Below are 22,664 nucleotides of genomic sequence, written 5' to 3'. Positions count from 1 at the left end.
GAGCTGCAAAGTTGGGGGTTATGATACTCCGCCAGTACTTGTCATAGTGGTAATAATAATATTTTTACAAATAACAGTCACGTCACCACCTTTTCAAGATTGAAAACCTGGAGTATTTTAATTAAATCACAATGCTCTGCTGTAGAGGTAACCACCTTTTACTATTACTACTTATTGCAACTAATCACATTGAGCCAATAAGGAGCTTTCAAGATTTATATTGCTTAAGAATCAGAGCCATTTACATATTTGTTTTCATAGGAAGGGCTGTATATAAAAGCAAACAGGTGCCATCTATTTATCTAGCATCGGCAGCCGCGTGATCTGTAAAACTATGGTGCTTATACAGGCTCTGGTTGTAAAGCCATATGAGAACTCTTCATGGTATTGGTGGATGTATGATGTATGGGCATTGAACAGTAAAAGAAGACTTATGTATCAATGGCAGGCACAATTCAGATTAATCTTCAACCAGGTGGTGATGGCAGCAAGGGTAATTGAATCAGCAATGGGAATACGTGTTCTTCTTAGCCGGGGTTCACCCCACGGTGTCATAGCTTTTTTTCTCCAGGATTTTCAGAATGGATATGTTACATCTGCCTCAATGTATAAGTTCACAAGGGCATCACAGGATGACTAATGATAATATCTCAACTTGGACTCTAATGGCAATATGTCACTCAGGAGGCCAATCCCAAAAACTCAGAAGTAATCGGGGAATAAGGAGTCCATTTATTTTCAGAACCCAGATTGCAACAATAAAAAATCACTTACTGCCGTAAGTTCACAAAAAAAACCTATATATACATTCCCAGGGCATCTGAGCGATAATCAGCTGCCCTGCAGCTGTAAGAGTTAACTTACTGCTTCCGCATCAGTGTTTGCAGATGTGCGCAGGCATGAGCCCAAATATGGGCATTCCATCCCACTAGTATGGAAAAAATATATATTTTAAAAATAGATTTGATATATTTTAAAAATTTAAACATATACAACATAAAAAAAATAGAAAAAAGCTATATGGAGGTGATTTTTCAGAAGCTTATGCCACAAAGCACTAGGCACTTTCACAATTAAAAAGTCAAATATTATAGTAATAATAAAAATATGTTCAAAATGTTTTATTTTTTTTATTTTTCACATGTTATTTTTTAACAATATATGTGTTGAATGTACAATGTGTGATTTATTCTGTGTATTTTACAAATATATGCATTAACAAGTAAATAAAGGTTCAAATATAAAACATCTTAAATATACATGTAAAGAGTTTTATAGAACACAGGTGCAAGATGCAGAACAAGTTACACAGGTGTACTAATATGCAACCAGACATATATAAAATACACATCTATACACACAAACATGTGTTATATACAAAAATATATTTAATTATGCAGGCAGACAAATGTAACACACATATTAAATCTTTTTATTTATGTGTATTGAGTGTACAATAAAGTGACACATAGCTATAATCAAGGAGGTAGACATAAGCAATATACATATAAATAAAACATTGTTTTATATAAGACTACACTCACAAAGGTTTATAATTAAACTGTCAGACATATGCTGTACGCATTAATGCAATAGACACCTGCTATTGCTTTACCGCTAGAAGCACCTAATTACACAATGAGTGATGTGTGGACACTACACCACGTGGGATTGGTACAGGCATCAGAAATTAACATACACATGCCCCCAAAGGAGTTGCAGCTTGAGGAACTATCGGCATTTGGTCGTGGATCGATCAGAAACTTATACACACTAAATGATCATTAGGTGGATTGGTCAGACAATATTAAACAGTACGACCAACCAAATGGGCCAACAATCGACACTTTGGAACGATTTTCACTATACACTGACCTGATTTCTGACCAGCCGGTCGTATGTCGACTGATTTGCCCGATTATTGGACGAAAACGCTCCAGTGTATACCCAGCCTAAAATTCTTGACTTAAAAATCAGAACACTTTGATGCTCCATCCCACCTATGACACAACCCAATTTGCTAGACCACGCTCAAATTACTAAGTCAGGACGCTTGTTACTCTGGAAACTGGACTATCCAGTAAAAATAAAATAAAAAAAAAAAATAAACTGTTTGGGCTTATGACACTAATATTTGGAAAATTATCAATTTGATAAATACATTTTCGGCTACGTTTGTGGAGTACTGTCAAATTAAGTATAATAAAAACATGCATTGAGTAATACAAATAGTCTATCATTTATTTTATTGTAATTTTCTTTCAAAATAAAAGCCTATTTGTTTTGAAGAAAAATATAAATTCACCTCAGGTAAACAAACTTATAGATTTATTCATGTTCTGGTCACAAAGACATAAATATGCTTTTAGGTAGAAATAAGACCATATTTTTAGCAAATAATCTTCATATTATTCAGAATATATGTTATTGTTATCCTGAGTATAAATGATAATGTCTAAACGTTCTCACTTGGAACCACACTTGCTCATATTTTAAAGATACTCCAGTGTAGAGGGAGATAACCTGTAGCCCTCCATCTATGGTGGCACTACAAGTCCCAGAATGGAATGCCCACACAGCTGGGACTGTCTACTGGTGTTATGTAAACACAGTGTTCTTTCCTATCGTACAGCCATACAGAGCCAATCACAGTCGCCCACACTATAACCAATCATCGTCTGGCTGAAGTGAACCAATCAGAGTAGAGCTCTCAGTAATGCTCTAGGAAGTAGTGCACATGATTCCCCTGTGATGTTATCTGAGTAGCTGCTGTGTACCAGAGTATTAGAGGCATCACCCAGCATGAAATCACTAAACTACTGCACCCCAGCACTCCTGTGGGTCCTGTTTGTCTGTGTTACTGATGGATCTGCTGTCTCTGGAAGGCAACTGAAGTCTGTCACAGGTTATATGCTATTCTAAATGCATGGTAGTCCTGTAGTTAATAGTCTGTAAAATGTAATATATTAAATATGTCTTATTCTTATTATGAGGCATCAGTGATATGCAGTCAAAGATTGTATGGTAAGTTGGTGACTGTTATTACACACAAGTAAAATTAAAGGGAATATTAACCCATTTTATATTGCCCAGTTCACAATAAGATGATTTTCAGCTCATCATTTTGCAGGTTCGTCGTGGAGAAACAACATGGAACCTAGCTTATCTACAGTAGTGTGTGACTTGATACAGGTTGGCTGTATAGTCTTGCAGATAATTACATGCATTACACACAACTGCTGCTTAGCCTTTATTTCTACAGAAGTAATTACACTGATTTGAAAATCTCCCTATTATCAGTGGGGGAATTTGTAGTTCTTTCAGTAGTTTCCAGGATTTATCCTATGTTGTCTTAGCTGATTGTAGAATGTATAAAATCCTTTATTCAAATCAATTAATTAAAATGCTGTCAGAGCTTTTGGCTGCTCCCAGACCTGTGTTTTAGAAGCGGGGTGTTTCTGCTGCTTACAATGTTCAGAAAAAAAAAGTTAGGAGCAATTTCATGAGCGTTTCTACTTTTTATCTGCAAGAGAAAATGCAGCTTTGATCGTTCAATAATTTTTACAGCTTTAGTGTGACACCAACCTAAGGCCTAATGTCCATTGGCTCAAAATACATGTTTTATTAACATTTTTAACACCTCATTGAATCCAGTGCCCCCATGCCCACTACCATTGACACTTGAGGTTGGGAGCTTTTGTCTTTTTCTGACCCTGCCTACTCTATTTACTTATTTATGTTCACCGGGGTGTCCTTCATTGGCCCTCCAAATGCAAGTGCCCACCCCCCCCCACTGCATGTCAAATGCAATAGTGTTTTTTTGTCATGCAGTGGTCACTGGTGTTTAACAATTGGCTAATCTGCCTAAATTAAAATGATCTAAACATAAATGTAACCTGCAATGCAAGTAAAACACTACGCAGTCCAATTCTAGGAAATTTACTCATTCTGAAAATTCTGCTCTAGTGGTTTCAAGGAGAAACAGTTTGGTATTATATTTATAAAATGATGAATAAACATCCCATATTTATTTATTTATTTTATATTTATTTACTTTTTTTCTCAGCTTGCAACTGCTTTTTATAAATGTTAGCAAAAGCAAATTGAAACTACAATGCATTGATTGAGGATTATGGCAAATGTAGTTAAAGTGCCACGGGTTGCTCTGCATTACAGCCACAGCTTTGAAATGGTACAACATTTTTCAGAGCATCAACAGCAAGTGAAGTATCTTCTAGTGTGTCATGCCGTATCCAATGAGGAATATGACTTCTTTGATATATTTTTGCTTTAACAATCACTTGATTTAACTAGAGATACATCAATGTCTCTCTTTAGGTGGTAAGAATGTCCTCCTAATAATTGTCGATGACCTCCGCACAAGCCTTGGCTGTTATGGTGACAGTATTGTTAAGTCTCCTAACATTGATCAGCTGGCGTCTCAAAGTGTACTATTTACGAATGCATATGCCCAGGTAAGCAAATTTGAATTATTTTAGCCACATTTTGAATAATGGCTGTTAAAAGACAGTGACAATTGCATTCCACTTTACATCAAATGTAAATGCAGTGTTGAACAAGTTCTATCAAGGTATTCAAAGCTTTACATATATGTTTGGGGATGTATTTGTAGCTCTTTTAGATAAGTTAACTTGTATTTAGACTTAGTGGTCCTTAAAAGTACCCACTCAATTTTTATTAACCATTCTTATCAATAACTATCGTGGTATGACCCACTGCTGTAATGAAATAGATTAGTGAACATATAATCATACTTTAATATTATTGTATAAAGCGGCTTTCAGAATGTGTTGTGAGCTCCTTGCTACTTATTCCCTCGACTAACATTGTTGCTTGACACTTATTTTAATTCACATTCCTGAAATATGTAGATTCAGCAACACAGCGCGTCATTAAAAATGATTGACAGCTCTGAATCTCACTGTGCCGGATAGCATTATAGTTAGCAAAACAAGAACCATTGTATCTTTATGATTATCTATTGAGCTGCCAGCTCGTGTGAGTCTCTGTCATGTTCTTCGCTGCAGCAAGCAGTGTGTGCTCCCAGCAGAGTGTCCTTCTTAACAGGAAGACGTCCTGATACAACCAGACTGTTCGACTTCAATTCCTATTGGCGGAAGCATGCTGGGAATTACACCACTATCCCCCAGTATTTTAAAGAACGTGGCTATGTAACTATGTCAGTTGGAAAAGTTTTCCACCCAGGTAACTTGGATTGCAAGTTCTATCTATATTATATGTCTATAGCACAGAGAAGTGTATGAAAGCGTGTAAAACAAGATGGATTATGATTTGTTTCTTGTAAGTGTAGTCAAGGCATTTGAAACAAGAAAGGATTTGTATTATTGCATACACCTGGATGTTGGAAAAAACAATGGTAGCTAACCAAACTCCTTGTCCTTTGTCCCCGCTCTAAAACATAGCATTAGAAGCGTGTTCTCCAATCTTCCCTGCAGTATAATGTACTTAATGAGCATCCCATAGAACTCCATTGTATTTTACTGAGGCTTAACCCATCTGAACACTGTAAGCAGCATTGACACAAAACAAATTATTGCCAGAAAGTGCATTTCCATAGTTTCTTGAACTATTATCGTCAAAGCGCTTTCAATTGGCATCAAACACCCACGATAAATGTATGAAATTAACACCTTTGTACTAGGCCTTACACACACACACACACACACACACACACACACACACACACACACACACACACACACACACGGTCCATTTAAAAACAATTGTCTGTGTTTAATATTCATTTTGATCTTTAGAAGAGGTCAAATAGTTGCCGCCCAATTGCAGATGCACCAGGGACAAAACAGAATATTATTATAATGTCAAGGGAAATTCTGAGAATTATTAAGGAAAACAGACAACAAGTGTTCTAATATAAAGGAATTGTAATCTCAAAAATGTTCTTTGCTTAATTGTACCATGCACAGGGGAATGTATATTGTAGTACTTTATGTGATCCCCTGTGCTGGTGACCTGTCTGTATCTGCTACGTCATTGTCTGCTCTCTGTTATATTATTGGTCATGCCACCAATGTTGTCACATACATGTTTTGGCACCAAGCCACGCCCCCAGGCTAATTATTGTGTTGTGAGAGAATTATCTCACCTTAAATTGACAGGGACCTCTGGGGGGAGATTAGTGATTATGGAGACGATAAGAGAAACAATGGAAACTCTACTGAACTGTGAGCTCTGCAAGCAGACCTACTAGCGGCATCAGATATAATAAAAATAAAAAACAGATTTAGGAGTATAGTCTTAAAAGATATAAAACAACTTTACCGTGGGCAAATTAATATGCAATACACATGGAACTGACCTAGATAAATACATTCCTTTTATTTTTAGATATACATAATATGATATTATACAACACTAATAAACCAGTACTCGGTGAGAGAGATTTTCTATAACATCGACAGATAATAAAATAAGGGCTGTCAAGCAAATGTATTAAAACCACATGCTAGTGTGTAACATTAGCCACCAATTAGAAACATAAAGTCCTCCAGAAATGTCACAGAGGGTCTTCCATCTTGAATATTAGACTTATCCTGGCTATTAGTGCTAGCAAAGTTGATAGAAGCTTGGTTAAGTTGGGAACCAAAAAATAGTAACTGAGCTTACCAGAAAGCCACCCACAAAAGGTGAGAATTCAATAACAATGCTGACAGTCAGTACCTTCAGATGAGTCTCCCACACTAGGGGGTATATTTACTAAACTGCGGATTTGAAAAAGTGTAAATATTGCCTATAGCAACCAACCGGATTCTAGATATCATTTATTTAGTGCATTCTACAAAATGATAGCTAGAATCTGATTGGTTGCTATAGGCAACATCTCCACTTTTTCAAACCCGCAGTTTAGTAAATATACCCCCTGGTCTTGCTGAAAATGTAATAGTGATACTGGCAGCTAGAGACCTATAAGATCAGTAGGCACAGGGATAATGTCCGATATCCTAAAACTCTCCTACTAGTGCCATAAACTCAGTAAAATTGAATCATGTTTTTATTAGTTCATCTTTTAATATTTGCTTTAGACAGATACAAAGGTGGAATTCAAAAACCTTTGGTTAAAGTCCCTTTAAATCAGGGACCGTAGTTTGGTTGCATGTCAATGACAGTTGACGTAAATTACAAATTAACCAAAGTCAATATACAAAGACATCAAACTAGTTGCAATTGGAGTTTTGAGCAGTGTAAATCAGACAGTATCGTAGTCTGACTATTGTTTATACAAAGTTGGTATTTGATCAAAAATGATCAATTTTGCCTGTTTCAAACTATTAAACATGTAGAATATTTTATGGTACTTACATTAAATGAGATCTGATCTATAGAAATCCTATTGTACTTCCACCTGTTTTAGGTATTTCATCTAATCACAGTGATGACTACCCATACAGTTGGTCAGTTAAACCGTTTCATCCATCTTCTGAGAAGTATGAGAACACAAAGGTAAGTGTGAGATGTTTACATAGGAAATCAGTGTGGTCTTGTCTAGCCTGTTTACACTGAGATATAGGTTAAAAGCAAGGCCATGATTCCTGAACATTCTTATATTTTGGAAAGGTTCTTTGAGAATTTTAAGGTGCTTTTGATTTCGCCCAGATAACATTTTTGTATTTAGTTTATCTCCCATACTTGCCAACTTTTTCATCATGATCTCCGGAAGCGGGTTCCGTCTTGGGGGCGTGGCCACGGGGATTGCACCGTCAGGCCTCACCCCCTGTTAACCGATAACAATATCGACTTATCACAACAGGATGGGTCAGGATGACACATTGAACCCTGCCCCCCACCCACTTTACCAATGAAGAGGGCAAGATGCGGGGGGGTTGCCCTGCAGAACTCCCAAAAATATGTGAGTCTCCTGGACATTCCGGGAGAGTAGGCAGCTATGCTATCTCCTGCTCGTCCAGGATGTCACAGATGTTTTAATCTGCTCATCTGCAGCACAGATTGTTTCAGGAAACGAGTGTGCTTATTAGAGGCACTCTAGTGTTTTAGCCACTCAGATGATCAGAATGTTCACCGCGTCACAGAGTATTTCTACGATTGTGCTGATCTTGTGTGACCTGTCCACTTGTGTGTTACTGAGGACAGGGCACGATAGGGCAGTGTCATGAGTGTCAAGTATAATGGACGTATGCAGAAAGCCACAGACTGAGGGTTGGATAGTGGAGTTAGAAGCACAGAGTAGAAGTGTGATTCTCCTGTCGTAGTGGTGCAGTCAGTTTGTGGTGTCAGATACACCTCTATATTGTCTAAAGTTCATATAACCAACTTCTTTATTTTCTGTTCCATTTTGTTACCCAAAGCACAACTTATTTAACAGATACATTTTAATGGTTTGAAAATGAAAACCCTTTTATCAAAGCTCCATATAAGTGGAATAGTAATAATAAAAATAATATACTTTTGTTGACTTACATCAGTTGTACAAGTTCAGCTGAGAACTGACAACATTATCTCTCTTAAGTGTACTGTGCTAAATGTGATAAGTGCATTGAAACTCCGTGATTGTGGAAAGCTCAACTCAATGAAAAATAAATAAAATAATTATGCATAGACTAACTGCGATTTAAAAATGTCTGAAAATCTTTTCTGTGGCTTCCTTAGCTCTTAACAAGGCAGCTCATTTTCTTTTATAAGTGGTGTCACTGAATATTATGTTGTGTTCTGTAATATATACTGTAATAATGTAACTATGTTTTATATGTTCTGTGTAGACCTGCAAGGGTAAGGATGGGGAGCTTCATGCCAACTTGGTTTGTCCAGTGGATGTGTCTGAAGTTCCAGAGGGGACATTACCAGATATACAGAGCACAGAAGAAGCCATCAGACTCTTAAGGATTGTAAAGCAGCAGAATTCTTCATTCTTCCTTGCGCTTGGCTATCATAAACCTCATATCCCATTCAGATTTCCAAAAGTAAGAATAATTATCTAATATCTTTAATATTTACTGGTAAAGTGTTGTTATATAATAGGTTACTGTAGGGAGGTACATTATTTCTTACAATGGAAACATTTTATTAAAAACAAAACACACACACACATATTTAATAAAGAGCACAATAACATACAGGATAGAGACATACATTGAAACAAAACATATGTGTGCTGTGTACAATACAGAGCCTATTGGCTAGTGGCCAGTGTACCATGCAAAGTCCATACCCAGTGTGGCCATATATTTCCCAGTCTCTGGTGGCTCAGTGATATTACTTGTCTCAACAGCAGCACCCTGTTGAAGTTCCGTGCAGGATGGGAAATTGATAATTATAAGCCGACAATAAAACATGCTCTTGGTGATGACTTTGTGCTCCTCAGTATACTTCGCTTTCAGAGTTCAGCAAGAAAGTGGAGCTGCTGAGTGTCTCTGTTAGGTCAGCTGAAGCCTCCCTCACCTTTCCAACACACTGTAAGCTTGTGAGCAGGGCTCTCTTACCTCTTTGTCTGTTTGTTAATACCCAGTTTTGTTTTATTACTGTGTTTGTTTCCAATTGTAAAGTGCTGCTGAAAATCCTGGCACTGTGTAAATTAATGTTTATAAATATATACCACTGCCTTAACCCAATCTTGTAAATACATAAGTCAGGATGTTCTTAATACGTACTGTACATACAATCTGTTTTTATAGTCTATTTTCCTTACATACACATGTTCTATGCCCTCTAGCGGCACGCATATATGTAGCTTTTAAAACAAAGACTATCCGTGCCAGTCATAACTATCAGTCTGCACTTACACCTGCTTGTGCAAATGATACCGCTAAAAGACATGTACTGCACGCTCTTACTGTACATTACCTACGTTTATCCGCCCCTTCCCTTCCCCATTTCGCCACTCAAGTCCTAGCCAGTAGTAAGTGTCCTTTACATTCAGAGATAAATTACATGCCATTGAGTTCATAGGCATAATGATCGTTACCAAGCTATTTCGTGCAATATATGACATTCAAAGTGACTTGCGTCCGAAGATGAATCGGACCCACAAAATGTTTAGACCCTAAAGGTGGAATTCGGTTAACGGCAAAATGCCCCCGGAGCCTTTTGCAATGAAGCTTCCACAACGATGTCTGGCATGAAATCTTCACTCGTTTTTGCATAGAACGGGTGAAGATTTCAGTAGTGTATTAACCAGCAGTGTGCACAGGAGCACATTGCACGAGCCTTGCACTGCATTTTGCAGTTATTTTTATCCCCCCTATGGGTCTATACAACTTTTGTACCTGTTTTTTTGGTAGACCTAGTCTGTATCTAATGGTTGAATCCTTGTGCAGTATTTATACCAAATATCATTTGAAATGCCATGGCAGTGGTGAAGATAGGACAAATCCATCAGCGTTTCCCTTCTCCAGTGTCAATAGGTTAACCCTTTCAGCACCGCTAAACAAGGAATTACAACATGGCTGTCCTACACTTGCAGTTACATTAATAATTTGACAGCTAGCACACCAAGTGACGGCCACAGTTAACAATTTTCACAGGAAGCAGCTGGCTCACCTTCAGAAAGCAATTGAGTGTCTTTCTGAACCCCTAGCTACCTGAGCACAGTGACAGTAATCTCTTAGTGATCGCTGTCCCTTCATGTCACAGTGAGCCGCAGGATATCCCCAGTAATCATCATCATCATCATCATTTATTTATATAGCGCCATCATATTCCGTAGCGCTTTACAATTGGGGACAAACATAATAAACTAATAAACAAACTGGGTAAAACAGACAAAGAGGTGAGAAGGCCCTGCTCGCAAGCTTACAATGTGAGTTTCATAGCACCCCTACCAAATATCTTATCATTTACTACTGCGATTTAGCCCGTGCATACCATATTAACACAAGATAAAACAACTAACTAGCAGGCAAAGATACCCAAATGATGGTATATTTCCCTTGCAATAAGTAAGTTTCTGCTTTGATAAACGGTTATCTGTAATTTATCTGCATTTGTCAAATAGATAGGTCTAGGGTATCAATGTCGAGGGTGTTACATAGAAACAATTTTATGACAGTTTCATTTTCTTTTTTTCCTTTTCTTTCTAATTTTTGTTGTTTGATCTTTGCCAACCAATAAAACCTTTACCAGTACCAAAAAATTTACTAATTTTAGGTTATATTCACAATACCTTGGAAAGCGTTAAATCTAAGCCCTTTCTGCATCACCATTTTTTGCGTTTTCCCTCCTAGGAGTTTCTAAAGCTATACCCCATCGGCAACATATCCTTGGTACCTGATCCAGACGTACCCAAGAATCTTCCTCCTGTCGCCTACAACCCATGGACAGACATTCGTAAGCGAGAGGATGTTCAGGCATTAAACATCAGTTTTCCATATGGCCCAATTCCACCACATTTCCAGGTATATCGTTGGCAAATTCTACAATGCATATGTTGATTTGGTCAAACTATGTCTGGAATGTCCCTAACTTTGATTAGCACAACCTAAAGGAGGAAGCAGTCGTTTTGCTGGCTGAACCAATGATCATGGGAATGCATACTGTCTAATCACTGGGAAGTCGTGACCTCTCTGAGAATGCTGCCTATTGACTTTATAGGAAATAGCGACTTTATGCATCGGTTATGTCTTTGTGGCTCCCATTCACATGACTATTGACAGAACCAACAAAATGCCTGTATGCATGGTGCATAGACAATGAAGGGAGAGTGTTTTTTTTTTTTTTTAATTTATGGCACCAACAAATGCTGTTTATGTGAATTTCCAAGACAGTGGCAATATTCTGGTTTGATTGACTTATTAATGCAGGGAGTTCTCCGCATTGCATATGCCAATTACACTTTATTTACACAGATACGATTATAAGAATGTGCATAGATTTTGCATGTGACAGTGGCGGCACCTACAGGGGTTCAAAGTTTCAGTGAGATGCCTTTTTGTATTTTTGCAGCATCAGTCTGAGCCTATATTATACACTGGGAAATGGGGCTTAATCTAAGGCAGGTTTGTCCCTCTATCCCCAATGTGAGCACAAATGTCATCGACCTACAATAATAAACAACAAGACTTGTAATAAGACAGATCTGATTTGGTAGTTGCATTGTGACAGGTGAAGCGGTGAGGAGATAGGGAACTAGAACAGTGTCAGTGATAAGGAGGAAGGACTGTTTTTGCATATTGTTAGGGTAAAAAAGGGAGCAGCTGCTATGCCCTGGTCCCTGTAGTTATATAAGCACTTCCTGGTATCATTTTTTTTTATATGCCTACTAATAGCTAAGCAAATAAGGCACAGTGGTTTGCTGGGGGCATGAGAGGTGCTGTGCACACTGGGGTGTGATACTGCTGACTAATAGGAAGTCAGCAAGTGGCTTTCTGTTGGTTCGCAGGATCACATCCCCCTGTAGCAGGAATATTTGCCTGGTTAAAGCCATTACTTAGCCTAATATCCCATGTGCTGTAGCTCCAGTACACTGCTGCCCTGGGAAAAAACTGCTTCACTATAATACAACACATGTAATAAGACATTCCTGATGTCCCCTCACACTCTTGGTTAAAACATGAATGTGGCTAAACCAGTGGTTCCCAAACTGTGCGCCTAGGCTCCTTGGGGTGCCTCTGCGATCTCACAGCGGTGCCTTGGCCAGGGCCGGTGGTAAGCAAAGCAGGGGACTACTTGGTAATTATTTTGGCTTAGGGGTGGCTTGAAAAAATTATGGAAACCCTAAGGGTGCCTTGAACTGAAAAAGTTTGGGATCCACTGGGCTAAACTGAGCAGTATTTTGGGAGAAAGTAGTAGTGGTAGTAGGATGTATTTTAAAGTGACTTTTTTTCTATTGTTTCCACCATGCATGTTTCCAATTGGACTTGCAAAACTGAGCGTAGATTGAGTTTCAGGGGAAAATGACCAAAACCTGAATGTGGATATGCACATGGTAGAAAAGTTTGTGCATTTGCAGTCAATGACAAGCTAAGTACATCCACATGGACAATGTTTCTCAGGCACTGTCGATGCAATTTCACTCTTCAAGGGCAATACCCTCCTTTAGTGGAGTTCACATCAGTGAAACATAGCGGCCAAATACAGCAAATGGAATCCCCTCCCTTTACTTCATACTGAGCGCTGGCACGCTCAAAATCATGTTCATTTCCCCTATTGTGAGGTTAAAAGGGCATTTATTATAAACAAGTCAATTACTTTTTGTTATACATTTTTTTCATATTTTATTTTGCTTTTATTCCTTTTTAAAGTAAATGATTACACATGTGATATCTCTTTCTTTTTCGATTCAAAATACTGGTCTGAACTGTTAAGTTTGTTTGGCCTTTAATGCAACATACTTGTATATTTTTTTTCTTTCAGCGACTAATTCGCCAAAGTTATTTTGCCTCCGTTTCTTACCTGGATGGCCAGGTTGGACAGTTGTTGAGTGCAGTGGAAGATCTGGGACTGTCAAACGACACCATCATTGTGTTTGCTTCCGATCATGGTACATGAGAGTGGATGTAATCTGTTACCTTGAATCTGCACATTATTGAGTAATAATAATAACTTCATCTTTTCAGGATGGTCTTTAGGAGAGCATGGAGAATGGGCAAAATACAGCAATTTTGATGTGACTACACGAGTGCCACTGATGTTTTATATACCGGGAGTGACTAACACGGGCCGGCCACAGCAGAACATCTTTACTTACATAGATCCCTTTAGTGTGGAAGCCAGGAGGACGCTTCCAGGTGATGTGCAATCTCTTATTCAAGATGGAATTCTTTATTTTATACTAATCATTGTTGCCTTGTAATGTATTAATGTACCCTTTATTGCACAGTCTCGGCACCATTTTCTCCCTTCCACATATATGCAGTACAGGCACAGAATTCAGTAGTGACTACAGTGTGGGGACATATTCAGCTTGAGGCCTCACAGATGTACCAACAAGTGGTACATGCAGTGTATGAAGTACTCTGTGCTGTAGGGGGACCCTGCTCCTTCCACTGTCTCTCAGACTGTGGCTTCCGACTCGCCTCAATACCACTCTTCATGCAACAGGCCCTGAAACATTCTCGCGCTGTGCCGACTAATACGGTACAGAATCTCCGCTCATTTTATCCTCACATCTCTATGGGACGGAGATTAGAGTAAACTCTCCTCTGACCGCTCCGGAGACACATCACGTCACCTCGCGCCGAATTGATTTTCCCCCCTAACACTCACACAACTAGACAGATAACTGATCGGCAAACGTATCTCCTGAAATGCCTGCTTCCATCACATCTCACTTCAAAACTGGGTACACATGGATCAAAAGGAGTAGAAAGTTGATAACAAAAATGTGCTCAGACCCAAGTAATACGCACCTTAAAAATTAACAATTTTACAATTTTTGTTCTTTGATTCTCCCGTGACAATTTTTTTTGTGTTTGTTTTTGGTTTTTTTTGCTTGAATGTTTGCCTTTGCATTGTGATCTACCTATGCCTCTTTTTGCTATGTATTGTTGATTCCTGTTTGTATATCGGAGCTATTTTCCAAAATAAATAGTTTAAAAAAAAAAATAACAATTTTTCACTTGCAAAATGTTGTGTTGTAGGTTGCAAATGACAAATATGCCTTTAACTTGCCTACAGTATAGACAACTATTTTGTGAGCTGGAATAATGTAATGCTGCACTCTTATGAATATTGTCTCAGCGATGATGGCTAGCACTGTGATTTTCACTATTCCTCTTTATGTTTTACAAGCGTAATGAATACTGTTCTTTTTTTTTTTTTTCCTTTAGGAAAAATCAAGACCGATCCTGTTGAATTAGTTTCTCTGTTTTCAACACTTGCTGAACTTGTCCATCTTCCCCTTCTACCAGAGTGTCCTGTTCCTTCATTTCATATAGATTTATGCACCGAAGGTCAAAGTCTTGCTCCATACTTCAACATGTCTGGTCATGAGAAGTACAACGTGGAAAGGGTTGCTTACAGCTCTTACCCTCGACCGTCTGATACTCCCCAGTGGGATTCTGACCTCCCGGATCTCAAAGATATAAGAATCATGGGATATTCAATGAGGACCAGTGACTATAGATTTACTCTATGGGTCGGGTACAATCCTGTTACATTTAGGGCCAATATTATAGACATCCATGGACAAGAGTTATATTTGGTCAAAATAGACCCCAATCAAGACAACAACTTGTTTAATGTTTCTATACATTATGATCTTGCTAGCAAGGTTCTAAGACACCTAAGGAACTGATTTACATTTATATTCAAATTTTCAGTTTTATTTTTTATATGCAGATATATATTTGTATGAAATTATAATAGATTAAAATATTTTATGATGTGTTATGAAATATTTTCCCAGGGCTTTATATTTTTTATGTAGGTATTGCTAATACATAGTCAATTTTAGGCAGCACATCTTGCACAAATGTATGGGGTTCATTCGTATTTTATTCACATTCTTTGGATTTATATGGAAAGTACAAGTTGCTGCTTTAAACTTTTTTTTTTATATATATCTACATCTATTTATATATCTCAAAACCACACAGTCCACAGATAGACTGACTTCCACAGGCCACCAAACAAATGCTAAAACAATAGAATAGTGTATTTATATTGATGGGCTTACTTAGGATCTGCTCACCTCTGAGGCTGGGTACACACTGGAGAATTTTCCCACCAATCTGTTATCTACAACGATTGCAGGGGCGAACGCAGCAGCTCCATTTCGGTGAGTCTAAATTCTACAGCAGGCACAGCGCTGTCAAGCAGCATCCGCGGCAGTGTTGTATTATACTACAATACAGCACTGCCGCGGACGCTTCTTTGACAGCGGCGCGGCTGCTGTACAGTACCGTTGGTTCGCGGAGGGGAGGGGTTTCTGGAGAACCAGAAACCCCCCCCTCTGTGAGCCACTGGATTGTACCTACAACTGAAGATCTAACCGATCGGGTGATTCATGTGTACGCACTACACATGATTTACCTTCAGATCTGTGCTCTTCATCTGGTCCTATAGTCGTTTAGAGAATTACAGCACAATATGCATTCATTCATTCGTTCCTGTCACACTGATTAATCGCCTTGTTATAGCTATTCACATATAGCGAATTTTGTTAGCTTCTGTGACTCTGAAACTAAATATTCAGTCTCAACGAACGAATGACCAAATTTTCCCATATGCTCTCTACATTTAGTGACCGGGGCATGTTCATTGCTGGCATCAGCTGAAAAGACCATGACTGTGAACTATGGAGATTGTGGTTGTGAATACATACACACTACATGATTGGAAGGTATTTGGAACTAGATTATTAAACAGTAACACCTACCAAATGAACCAACAATCTGCACTTTGGAATGACTGACGTTCATCGTGTAAGTATACACACTAACATGATATGGGGCCAAGCTGTCGTTTATAGGGTATTGGGTAAAAGTCTTTGTGGGTCACTTATCCATTGGCCTGAGACTTTCAAAAAATGTATTTATCTCTACAAGTCTAGTATACATATAACCAATCGCCATCTTTGAGAGTTTGATAAATAGGTTGCATGGGTGAGATGTCATCTAGAAATTTACAAAACAATTACGGATGTTTCGCTGGTGGAATTTGGTCTTAAGTGTTCCCAGTCCTAACCACACCATAGCAGACAGATTTGGCTGTCGTTGTTCCAGCTCTCTTCATAGGCTACAAGTTCCACAAAATGAAAATTTGCAAATACATGGCAGAATGATGAAGTGAATACGGAACACAGAGTGTATCACCGGAACTACGCTCCTTTGGGAAATGACGGTCTTTAAAAAATATGATGTAACCAACAAACTTCCAAATATGCATTGTATAATGGCCAGTTAAGCTGAGCGACAAACAAGTTAGTTCAATGCACATCTGTAATTCAAAAGTGCGGGACAGACAGATTCCACTGATCTGAGAAGTAATATAATTGGCAATGAAATTCTACACCCAAGTATGATTGCAAATGTATAGCAACACTTGTAAGGTGGTTAAAATGAGAATCCAATAAAGAGGATTAACATGCTATATTGTACATGATATATAGTGTAGTATATTCCCTGCAAAATCCTCTTTTAGATGGTTTGAATAACTGCTGCATTGTACCAATATTGGCGTTATGGATAATTAATTTGCTGAAGTAACTGCAGATAATATGTCAAAATCTCCTTGGCCGTCATTATCCATGTGCTGATAGCCACTGCTCTGGCACAAATGCTCTAAGCAGCAGCTGGCCTGCACATTACACAAGTAGATGGCAACATTAAAGTTGTCATGGAAAACATACATTGAGAAAGTTGACAAAATGGGTAGGAAGTTTACAAATTTAAGTGAAATCATTTGCTGTGTAAAACTTGCAAAGTATTCATGTGAAGACTTGACTTGGATTAGATGGCAGCAGCTATAGGGGCCTATTTATAAATCACATTTTTCAATAAAATCCCCCGAAAAAAGCAGTTTTGGATCTTCGGATCCCTCACTACATCTTACTGCTCGTCCCTCTGGTCACTATCACAGAGGTGGTCACTTTACCATAGAGACCATAGAGGACAGAGGAGACAGGTCTTCGCAGGAACAGCAGTTTTTCGTGACTTCTGTTCTAGTGAAGAATTTTAATAAATAATCACAATATTTAATTTTCTATCTTTACGATAAGGAATGAAATTGATTCTGTTTAAAATGCAGTTCATAATAAATATACCCCAAAGTCTTTATAGTGTATCTGTCACATTGTAGCTCATACTTGTTTTATTTAGTTTCTAGTGGACTATATAGGCGTATAAAAAATCACAGATTTTTTATGCTGTCTCAGAATAGAAAAAAAGAGTTTATCTGCAAATAAAGAGAATGTTATTTTTGGTACACCTACATACTACAATAGGCACTATGTAGAATAAGCATTATTTAAAATGTGGTAGGGTCTCTTTACGGCTTCAGACATGAAGCACAGTTCTGCAAATGTGCCTGTTTGTCCACCTATTGAACTCCTACTTGCTGGTTTGGAAACCACCTCTCCCATTTCTACAAGTGGATGTTTTACTACATTTGTATATGTGCATCTAATAATGCTTGTCCAGCATAAAGGACTCCTGCCATCCTCCACTATACAACTTGTCAGAGGATGTGTGAATTCAGGTAATTTTGCAGGAAGGCTTGACGAGGTGGCTGAAGGCTATGCAAGCATTCTCATAACTAAATACTACCTACCTCTAAATGTGCAAATTTGTCCCCTGAAACTCATTGTAAATATCTAACACATTATAGAATCTCATTTTTGCATTTGAGCAGAATACGATTGCTTGACTGTTTACCATTAAAGTTAATGGTCGTTTTAGATTCAGAACATTGGACATTTCTAAGGGTAATTACAACCGTGCTAAACTTGGACCTCCTGCTATATGCCATTTTCAGGTATTCTTGCGGAAAGGGAAGCACAAGGATTTGAAGACTATAGGTCTGATTAATTAAGGCAAACAAGCAAAAAAGGAGTAAATTTGCACCTTGGCAAAACCAAGGTGGAGGAGGAGGTAAATTTAAAATGTGGGGACAGATTTATAGTTTGGGTAGATCATGTCCTAGATCAACTTTAAATTTCAGTGTAAAAATAAAGACATCAAGTAGTTTGCTACGTGAAAAAACAACCAGTATTTTCCTTACGTGCAAAATAATACACTCATTTGCACCCCTTTCATTGTAACATGGTTTGTCCAGGAGCAAATTTACTCTTTTTTTTTTTGCTTTCCTGAATGGCTCAGGCCCTCTGATGGTGACATCTGTTACATTTTATGATAAGAGGACCTGCGTAGATTAGTCTGTTCCTTGTTTAGTGCAGTTCAGGTGCCAGGTGTGTATGTACCCATGTACAAATATGTGATTTCTTTTTGCAGGACATAATATTTCAATGAGATTGAAAGGGTGAATAAGTCACATCTAGAGAGGTGCTCTCTGTGTAATTGGGGGGGCTGAAGTGAATTTTTTTATCTGCAAAAGGACCCAGAGCTTGCGCCTTTTATACAGTGGGAACCGGGAATCAGCCTTTACTGTCTATGTGCTTACAAACTCCCATTAACTACTTTTACAACTTCAAGGTGCAAATTATTTCGGAAAACACATTTCTAGAAACATTACCATCAACGTAGCAAAACAAGATTTTCTCCACACAATTAAAGCATACACGTGATAATTTTAAGCCCTACGTTAGGCTAATATGAGCAGTATTTTAGGAGAACAGAAAAGGGTGCACATTAATCATACAGGTGCCACCTTTGTGGTCAGCGCTGCAAAACAGGTTTCCTCTTCCCCATGTCCAGTCCTGAGATACAGCCCCACTGAGGTTGCAGTGTGCCTCTTTGTCCCTGAAGGAGCAAGGATGTGTGGAGACTTGTCCCGGCATCACAACCATGGACCACCAGGGAAATACAAGTGCAGCACAGTGTCATCTAATCATAATTAGAGCTACCACCCACCCTGTTCTCCCAGCGGAGTTTTAAATGCCGGTTCTCGTAACGCTGGGGAGTAACTGTGGAGCCCAGATATGTAACAAATACCCAGTAAAGTATAAATGGATGGAAGAGATGTCAGAAAGTGGTAGTAGTAAGATTGACAGTTTCACGGTACAGATGTGAACTTAGGTATATTCTGTGGGAGCATATAGGTACATTTGTGCAAATAGACTCTGTGCATCTGCACATTTTTTTAAATGACCTTTAGAATCAAGCTAGGCAGATAGTTTTGCACCTTGTGCAGTTTAAATATTCAATAAGTAAATAATAGAACCTGGCTCTTCTACTAGCTCACCACTTGAGGGCAGCATCCTCCTGCTAAATTGTGAGTGTTCCACAGAATGAGATCAGTGTTTGCAGAATCACTATTCGTTATATTGCAGAGGAAGATGTTGCTTTTTTCAAACTCAAACTCTTTTATTCAATACCCCATTACTTTGTAATAACTACATTATTTGTACTTTATTGTAGATGTGTAATGAATGTATACAGCCTGTTGTTGATGCTTAATTAACACACCATGTGTAAATAATGACCTTTTCTTACATATTTAGCTAATAATTAAAACACTGGCTGATTGAACTAGCCGCAATGTGCCATAGTAGTGTTACGTTGTGTTTCTGTGTTCAGGTAATGATCTCATTTTTTTGTGTGTGCAAAGATGAGCAAAGTTTTCTTTACTATCATTTTTGTTTTTCTGTGCATAAACAAAGCATGTGGGGCTACTACAGAACCACATGACGTATTGAATCTGTCCCTCCGACAAAGAGGGATCTATGCATCAAGCAAAAACTTACTTAAAAGATGCAGAAACGGCTGTTTCCGCATCTTTTAAGTAAGTTTGCTATGTATTAACTGCCTAACGGAGGAGATTTCATAGATATCTCCTTCATTTAGGCTGACACCGTGAAGCATCGCAGTCCCCGTAGATTACTATGGAGATTACTATGGGGACTGCAATGCATGAAGCCTTGATAAGTTTCGCATTGCATGGGCAGGTAACGCCATCTCAGGATGACGTTACCTTTTGTTTCCTATGGGATTCTGCTGACTCCTCTTTGGCTTCGAAGAATCCGGTACAGTGGAAGCAGCCGGAAAGCAGGAAAAAAAGACCCCAGGAGAGGGTCAGCGTAGCCCCGGCATGGTGCATGTGATGTGCAGCGATGTATATTTAGCTGTACCACACCTTAGTGATGCACAAACCACCAAAGAGGATGTGGAAGAAACTTTGTTAAATGGAACTTGTGAGCTTTAAGTTGGCAGCACAAAATCGCTGATCTTCTCTATTGGCTTGAGCCCCCAGCTACAGGATTAGTTTCCAATTTGGCCACACAAATTTGGTGCTTAGTGACTGGATCCAATAGAGACTGTAGGTGTGGTTGGAAGATAATGATCATTTGTCAACCAAATCCACAAGTATGCCTGAAATTGTTCAGATCAATTTCAATAGTTTTTATTCTTTTTTTGGGGGATATGGGGAGGGGGAGGATCATTTTGTGGCTGCATAGGTAGCAACATTGGACTTCTGTTTCATATACTTATGACTGTACATTACTAGTAAAAGAGCTGCCACCATGTGATGGACAGTGGAAGTGCATACATGTACATCATCATCATCATGGTTGCTTAATTATAAGGTGCCACAGATTCCACAGCACTGTACAGCAAGGATATAACAATGCAAAACAAATAAATTGTAATAAATAATACGTAAATGCAATAATAATAATAATACAGCAATATACACAGCTAATATAATAAATAGTGCAAAACAGCATATTATATTGCAGTGGTAAACAGCAGGCAGCCCACGACCATTCACATGTGGCCTCCCAGCCGATCTTATTCTTTGCTTTGTTAAAGCAGATAATAAGGCAGTCCGGGTGCAGTCAACTTCCACGTCACGTGACCTCCTCTGCACATCACAGGGAGGTCACGCTGCATAACGGAGAAGGAGGGAGTGTAGTGTGCTCTCCTTTCTTCCACTGTGCGGCCCTTTAGAAGGTTGAAGGGCTGCAGATGTGGCCCTTGAAGAAGACTTGGTTGCCCATCACTGCCATTTAGTGTAAAATGCAAACAGGGACATACAGACAACATGGAATGACAGGACACAAAGGGGAGGATCCTGACCATGAGAGCTTACATTCTAGTAGTTATACTCAGAATCTTATAAAAAATAATACCACTCACCAAGACTAGGTAAATAAAATAATTTAATGTTTTCAACACTAATGGTATTCTAAAACATAGTTTTATTATAATGTTCATGACCAGTGGAAGAACTACCATTGATGAGGCAGGGGCCATGCACCGGGGCCCAAGGAGATATTGGGGCCAGCTGCATGGCAGATGCAGATAGTTGGGGGCCCCGTTCCCTCCTCCCCGCCTCCCTGCACCCAGGCCCACAGCTCGCTAGTTCTGCCTCTGTTCATAACAGTGATAGTGTATAATATAAAGTTTAATTCAGTAAGGCTAATATATTAACTGCAGGATATGCAACTGTGCTACATGTTTAATTATGCATTAATATGCCTAGTAGGATACCCAGCTCACATATATCTGCTACCTGTTAAAAAAAAACCAAAAAACATCACTTTAAAATCTGCCTGCTCTTATTTTCTGATGATCCCCTTTAATTAATTACAACTTTTGTATTTTTTATTCTAAAATACTGTTTGTTCGAGCTTCTTAACTGTCCTTAAGTTATGAAAGTGAGGCGACCTTAGGACTATATTCATGTGTCACACTTGTAAAGTTGAATATTTTTATTACATTAGCATTTTTACATATAACATTTTTTTCCCTGCATAAAGTACACGTGACTGATGCTAAAAGGTTCCCAGTGACAGTATGGAACATCTGATCTCTGTCAACTTTAAGGACGTATTAAAATTAGGTAATTTTGCCACTAAATTGGAAATGACCTCAACAAACGCCTACCCCCCTCCACCCGGGCTCATTTCTTCTCTCACAACATAAAATCTTATTTTTACATAGGAGCAATAAGTGAGCATAGCCCACATTTATTAAGGAATGTCCCAATCTGCTCTGCTCTGCTCCTTTCTTCAGAAGGACCAACATTTTACAGACCATGCTGCAACTTTATTTATGACCTTTAGAGCATACTTGCCTACTCCCCCAGAATAT

At 38.5% G+C, this 22,664-nt stretch overlaps 1 protein-coding gene across 1 annotated transcript; it reads left to right on the top strand.

Annotated features, from left to right (window-relative positions):
- The first annotated feature begins 2,719 nt into the window (after positions 1–2,719).
- IDS (iduronate 2-sulfatase) lies at positions 2,720–15,347 on the top strand. Its single transcript, XM_075187330.1, has 9 exons — positions 2,720–2,905; positions 4,339–4,475; positions 5,049–5,226; positions 7,415–7,503; positions 8,778–8,978; positions 11,238–11,408; positions 13,366–13,492; positions 13,569–13,739; positions 14,781–15,347. The coding sequence occupies exons 1-9, from the start codon at positions 2,803–2,805 to the stop codon at positions 15,245–15,247; spliced, it is 1,644 nt and encodes a 547-aa protein (XP_075043431.1). The 5' UTR covers positions 2,720–2,802; the 3' UTR covers positions 15,248–15,347.
- The last annotated feature ends 7,317 nt before the right edge of the window (positions 15,348–22,664 follow it).

This window comes from Mixophyes fleayi, chromosome 9 (genome assembly GCF_038048845.1).
Source record: "Mixophyes fleayi isolate aMixFle1 chromosome 9, aMixFle1.hap1, whole genome shotgun sequence".
Classification (NCBI taxonomy): Eukaryota; Metazoa; Chordata; class Amphibia; order Anura; family Limnodynastidae; genus Mixophyes; species Mixophyes fleayi.
This window is presented reverse-complemented; position numbering and strand designations above follow the sequence as displayed.

Bases quoted from the DNA above. Each gene is read 5' to 3' on its own strand.
- IDS (XM_075187330.1), top strand. From the start codon at position 2,803: ATGAAATCACTAAACTACTGCACCCCAGCACTCCTGTGGGTCCTGTTT. The intron at 4,476-5,048 runs GTAAGCAAATTT...TCTTCGCTGCAG, and splicing joins TTACGAATGCATATGCCCAG to CAAGCAGTGTGTGCTCCCAG. The intron at 11,409-13,365 runs GTATATCGTTGG...TTTTTCTTTCAG, and splicing joins CAATTCCACCACATTTCCAG to CGACTAATTCGCCAAAGTTA.